Source organism: Convolutriloba macropyga, unplaced genomic scaffold, assembly GCF_964194025.1.
Source record: "Convolutriloba macropyga unplaced genomic scaffold, txConMacr16.3 SCAFFOLD_4049, whole genome shotgun sequence".
NCBI lineage: Eukaryota > Metazoa > Xenacoelomorpha > Acoela > Convolutidae > Convolutriloba > Convolutriloba macropyga.
The window spans coordinates 17943-23740 of record NW_027453124.1 but is presented as its reverse complement, the minus strand read 5'-3'; the positions used below and the strand labels follow the sequence as shown (position 1 = coordinate 23740).

Sequence of the window (5798 nt, the reverse complement as noted above, 5' to 3'; positions counted from 1 at the left end):
CGTTCGTTTCTGCCCACAGCAGCTCCAGGGTGCTGTGGATAGCGCAAAGGCAGAGCGGGGACAGCGCTGTGACCGCGCAGCAGGTTGCAGAGATGGACGCAGACCGCACTGCACAGCGGATGGCCGATATGGAGCTGAAGATGCAGGAGCACAACGAGGAGGTGGCTCGGTGAGTGGCGGTAGCGATTGTGCTCTCTTCGTTGTTTCTTTTGGGGCGGCGGGGCAGGGCGGGGCGCGCTCTGGTGGTGGTGGTTTGGGGGGGGGGGCAGGAAGGGAGCAGGAAGGGCAGATAGAAAGGAATGCAGTGGGACGTGGAGGCAACAGCGCCGCGGATGGGAGAGGGGACCCGGGATCGGGAAAGCTTGCGGGAAGGGCAAGGGCAAGGGCAAGGGCAAGGGGAGCTTAAAGTCACCTCTCAGCCGGGGGAACAGATTGGACAGAGGGGCTTCGGCCGAGGAGAGGTTATTTTGGCAGAGAGGCATTCGATTTTGAAGGGGCACCAGAGGGAGTCGGGCAAACCCGAGTGCGGCAAGTGCAGAGACGGGGATGAGCGCCACTGTCACAACCCAGTCCTGGCCGCTGAGTGGTCATTCTCTGTTACACGTCGGCAGCACTCGCGAGCAGCTCGAAGAACGCAGGCTGGCTCTCGACAAACAAGCCTCCGACCTTGTCAGCCGTAAGGACGAGCTGTCTGTCCGACAGCAAAAAATTAAGGAGGCAGAGGTGAACGCGCCTGCCCAGCCCTGCTTCCCCGTCCTGCGACAAAACGCTTCGCCGTCTCGGTCTCGTGTGCCCTCCCTCATCCCCCCCCTGTTCCGCACTTTGCAACCGCCACTCCATGGTGACTTGCTCACTCTCAGCCCCCCCCCCCCCCCTTTTCCTCCTTTTTTCTCTATTTTCTCCCCCTCTGATGCTGTTCTCTCTCTCTCTTCTCTCTCTCTCTCTCTGGATGCACTCCCTCCCCCTTGGACGGCTCACTGACACCCCCCTCATTGTCACCGTGTTGCTGTTGTCGGCTCTTCCTCCCTGAGACGGAGGCATGGAAGGGGAATTGTCTGATTTTGTGTCGACAGAGGGAGAGAGACACAGAGAAGGCTGCAATCGGGCGCATCGGATAGGGTGGAGCTAGGCGGAATCAATTGTCTGTCGGTTGCTTTTTACTCACTCTTGTGTGGCCTGGTGACTGTCTGGCGGGCCGGGCCCTCCTCTTGGACCAGGCGGGTGTGCAGGAGGAGAAGAAAGCCGTGGAAGCAAGACACAAGGAAGTGCAGGCTGAGCTGAAGTCCGCAGAAGACGCAGGCATTGCGGCTCAGGCAATCATGGAAGAGGCAGTCCGGCTGAGAGATGCCGTACAGAAGGAGCAGGCAGAGGCCGCCGCGCAGTAAGGGCCTCACTGGGAGGCGGGCCGGCGGGCCGCGGCTCCCCCCCCCTTCTCACCCATCTTCTCTCTTGTGCCTCCCTCTTGCCACTTCTTCTGCTTCCCTACCCCTTCCGTTTCCCGCGTTGGCTTTCCTCACCAATGGGGCGGGCACAAAACTGGTAGGTTTGACAAAGGGCTCTGCTGTTTGTTTTCACCCTTTCCCGCCACCTGTCTGCCTCCTCACGGCTCAGCCCTTCTCCCTATTCGTTTATGTTCTTCGCTTCCTCTTGGCGAGCATTCCACGCACCGCCGCTCTGGTCTATTTCCTGTTTTTCTTCTCATGCCCTGCCCCCACCGTCCCGTTGTGGCGGCAGCAGCGTGACCTGAGAGCCTGTTTCTGTGCAAAGGCTCAGTGCCTTGCAGGTGAACGAACAGGGGATTGCAGCCTTGGAGGCGCGCCTGCAGGAGCGTGAGCAGGGCTGTGAGGAGCGGGTAGCGGCGGCGGCGCAACGGGAGCAGCAAGCCCAGCAGGCTGAAAAAGGGGTGGTCCAACGGGAGCAGGCGTTAACGCTGCGCAATGAGGCCCTCAAGGTGCCGCGTAGCATTGAATCCCCCTCCCCCCTTTCTCTCTAATCATCGTGCTGTCAACATCAAGGAAAGGAGACAGGTGGGCTTGCGCTCTGAATGCTGAGACACGCAAACCACTGTGGTTTCTATCGCTCAGGCACAGGAGGCTGAGGCCGCGGGCAGGAAAGGGCAGCTTGAAGCGAGCGCGGTTGCCATTGAGCAGCGAGCTGCCGATATGTCAAAGCGCGAGGAGGAGCTCAAGGCGAGGGAGGCCGCACAGCAGCTGGAGGACGACAGGCAGGCAGCAGAGAGGCAGCAGCTGAGCGAGCAACAGCAAGCAGCTGAAGCTCAAATGAACACTCAGGTGCGTTCTCCGACAGCGGACTGCTCCTGGGCAGTGAGGGCAAAAGGGGGGGGGGGGGGGGGGGCGACAGCATCCGCCTTTGTGCCTGTCTGTCGCTGCCCTACCCACTGAATCACACCATTGTACACACCCTATCTACCCCTGCCCACCTTCCCTCGCTGACCCCCTTGCCACTGGTCTCACTGACGCTCCCACATTCTCTTTCGGTCCATATCCCGCTCCCGCCCAGCTTCCCACCCGCTCCCTGCCCTTCCATGCCGGCACACACCCGAGCCCGTCCCTCCTCCCCCCTCAACCACACACTCTCTGCCCTCCTCCCCTACACCCACTCTGACAACATTACTCGGGACCCACTCGCAGTCATCGGCCCGGCCGTTTCAACCTCCCTTCGCTACCCCTTGCCCGCTTGGTCTTGCGGTTGTCTCTCCTTTGTCTGACCATCAACCATACCATTGCCGATGACGGTCAGGCCCCGCGCCGCCGCATCAAAAGAAGCAGAACTATCTCTCAGGGCCAAGGAAATCGAGGCCGCTTCGGCCCGCCTTGCCGAGAGGGAGTCAGCCCTTGAGATCTCAAAGGAGCAACTGGATGCGAGGGAGTCCTCCATGCAGGAGAGATTCCTCAAGTATGAGCAGAAGCTGAAGGAGCGCATGGATGCCGTGAGGGCGAGGTGCAACTTCTCCTGCTCAGTGCTTTCTTGTGGCTTTGCTCTGTTCTGTTGGGCCTCGGCTTGCCGAGTTGGGGAGTCGGCTTTGCCCAGACAGAGGCTGGGAAGACGGGCCAGACTGGGGCGGACCCGAGCTGGAGGAAGAATTGGAATGTGGAATAGATTGGCAACTCCGCAGGGGAGGAGTCGGAATTTGCGGTGATGGCAGTGAGGAGGGCAAGCAAAGGGAAGTGGCACAGCTTGATACGACGCACGGGCGTTGCAGTGCAACACAGAGAAGAAGGCTGAACGGCCAAGTTTCAGCATTGGGAACGTGCCTGCAGGACTGGACTGGGAGGAGGAAGGCAGAGGAGCAAAGGAGAGCAGTCGGAAAAGGGCAGAGGACAGGGAAGTGAGACAACAGGCGCGTGGGACTGTGTGTGTTTGCGTCGTGCCGGGGGGGGGGGGGGGGGGGGGGTTGAACTGTCTGTCCATCGTCGCTCCCTTTTGTCTGATGTGTCTGCAATGGCTCTGCCAGTGAGGAGGAGGTTGCGAAGCGCAGCAAGCTCCAGGAAAAGGCCGAGGAGGCAGACGCTGGCGCCCGCAAGGCAGCTAAGGTGAGCAGCCGCGATTGTGTGATACAGTACCTGTGCCTCACACCTCGCCTGGACGTGCTTGGGATGGACCCCTTTATCTGTTACCTTCGAGTCCTCCCAACTACCCTTTCTGCCTCTGCACCCTTTCCTTTCTTCCCCCGTGACCCGCCCCCACCAGTCCATGCCCCTGCATCTCGAGCTCCTCCTGCTCCCCTTGCTCCTGCCCACTCCCTCCACTACCATATTCTCGCTCCCCCCCCCCCCCCCCCCTTTCAAACTCACAACTGCTGAGCCCCTCACATGGCCTCAGCTTGTCTCAACACAGTTGACGGGAACCGCTCCACAGGCAAACAAGGGCGGCCGCAGTTCAACGAGGAAGGCTGCCTCCACAGCAGCACCCGCTTCCCAGAAGCAGCCCCTCCTCAGCCCAACCAGCCCTGCACTGCCTGCCACTGCCAATCACGAGCAGTCCACACCTGCAGAGATGGAGGACGGCGAGCCAGTAGGGGAGCAGCCAGCGCCCGCGCAAGAGAACGACGAGCTACGCCCTGCTGCTGACCAACCAGAACCCGCCACGGATGCACAGGTCCGCTTCTCAACCTGAGGTTCTCAGTTTCGTAATCTCTCAGCCCAGTTGTGCCTTCATGCTAAGCCCAGCTGTGGGTCTGCCCCATGCAACTGCTGCTCTGTCGATCATTTGTGTGTGTGTGTGTGTGCAGGGGGGGGGGGGGGGGGGCGGTGGTTCAATGCCCAAACCCCCACTTTTGAACACAGTTCATTGCTGTTTGTCGGTGCCTCGGCATCCTTATTTGTTTGTGCGTGGGGGATGGACGCAGGAGGATGGCCACAACACCAAGTACTCTCGGATCAGGAAGCGGCTCGATGTCCCGGAGCAGGTTGTGAAACCCGCCCTCAACCCCCCTCGCTCACAGGGTCCCACTCGAAGCTTTCCCTGCGCCACTTCTGCTGCTGCAGTACTGACCATCCTGACTGTGTTTGCTCTGTGAAGTCGAGCGAGTCAGGGCTTAGGAGGTCTGCACGCCCGCCAGTCTCGGTCACAGGCCTCCGTGGCAGGTGAATTCCCTCCAGCCCCATCGCCCTATTCTCAACCCAGACAGATACTCAACACGGACGGACGTGCAGGCAGGAAGGCAACACCGATTTCGCTTTCAATGTTTGTCACTATCCTGTTCGACGATTGACACGACGAGCTCAAGGTCTTTAGCTGGGAAGGGGCGACCGTAGAGCGAAGGGCACAGGAGCTTCTGCTGAAAAATGTGTGTGTGTGTGTGTGTGTGTGTTTATGCGTGTGCGTTTGGCGCCACAGTTGACGAGGGCGACGAGGAGGTGGGCTCTGCGCCCCAGACAACATCCAGATCACGAAGGTGATCCCTGCCCCTCCTCTGGCCTCCCATGTTTACCTCCTGCACACTGCCTCGCTCCACACTGCCGCCGCGAACGGCCTCCGTCCAGTCCCCACCCCATGCTCAACTCTACTGCCGCTTGCACCCCAAAGCTGCCATGGCTGATCTCACACGGTGATGCAGGAGGACTCCCAAGACTGCTGAAGTGGCCGCTGTAGCACCCCCAAAGGGGCCGTCCCGGAAGCGTGCACGCGCCCCGTCACTGACGGGTGCGAAACGCGACGCCTTCAGCTACCCCTCTCGCGGCTTTTGCCTGGCATTCCATTCCCTACCAGTCTCTGTCTGTAGGCCAGTCTCTGACGCTGCGCAACGCTGTGGTGTTCGCACAGTGGTGTCAGAGGAGCCCCAGGAGCAGCCTTCCGCCCGCCCCAAGTCGGCGAGACTGTGAGTCCCCCCCCCCCCCCCCCCCCCCCCCGTCTCGGGCTACAGTTCAGCTGGCAGATAGAAAAGAACTGATGATGGTGGGCCTCCCCCATCGTATCCAGGCCTCTTGCAGCCTTAAAGGGTATTTTCTGGGAGCGTGACACGTGCCCGTGGCACCCGCAGACTTGGGAACCGTGATGCCCAACCCCTTCGCTTCGCTATATCACTCATTTTCGTGCCAGCGCCACTGATCAACTCGCTCATGCCCCCCCCCCCCCCTTTCCCTCCCACGCATTCACCCGTGCAGAGCAAAGAAGCAACAGAAGAGCTGATTTATGGGTGGCAGACCATCAGTTTGCATCCTCCACTTCATGTCGCCTGTTCGCCCAACAGCGCCCAAGGCTGGGTCCCGACCTCGATCCCCTCCTAGTCAAAACTAGCATCCCTTCATTCGATAAGACGGCTGAAACAGCAGAGT

General features: G+C 60.5%; 1 protein-coding gene across 1 annotated transcript; it reads left to right on the top strand.

The window, feature by feature from the left end:
- The first annotated feature begins 65 nt into the window (after positions 1-65).
- Positions 66-5157, top strand: LOC142358066 (uncharacterized). Its single transcript, XM_075409540.1, has 12 exons — positions 66-169; positions 612-723; positions 1218-1381; positions 1768-1951; positions 2085-2291; positions 2810-2961; positions 3476-3554; positions 3880-4119; positions 4370-4429; positions 4543-4607; positions 4861-4918; positions 5081-5157. Exons 1-11 carry the CDS (start codon positions 93-95, stop codon positions 4862-4864), a joined length of 1344 nt encoding a protein of 447 aa, XP_075265655.1. The 5' UTR covers positions 66-92; the 3' UTR covers positions 4865-4918; positions 5081-5157.
- Positions 5158-5798: the final 641 nt, after the last annotated feature.

Coding starts and splice junctions, on each gene's coding strand:
- LOC142358066 (XM_075409540.1), top strand. CDS start 93: ATGGACGCAGACCGCACTGCACAGCGGATGGCCGATATGGAGCTGAAG. Junction 1,952..2,084: donor TGCGCAATGAGGCCCTCAAG/GTGCCGCGTAGC, acceptor TCTATCGCTCAG/GCACAGGAGGCTGAGGCCGC. Junction 4,120..4,369: donor AACCCGCCACGGATGCACAG/GTCCGCTTCTCA, acceptor GGATGGACGCAG/GAGGATGGCCACAACACCAA.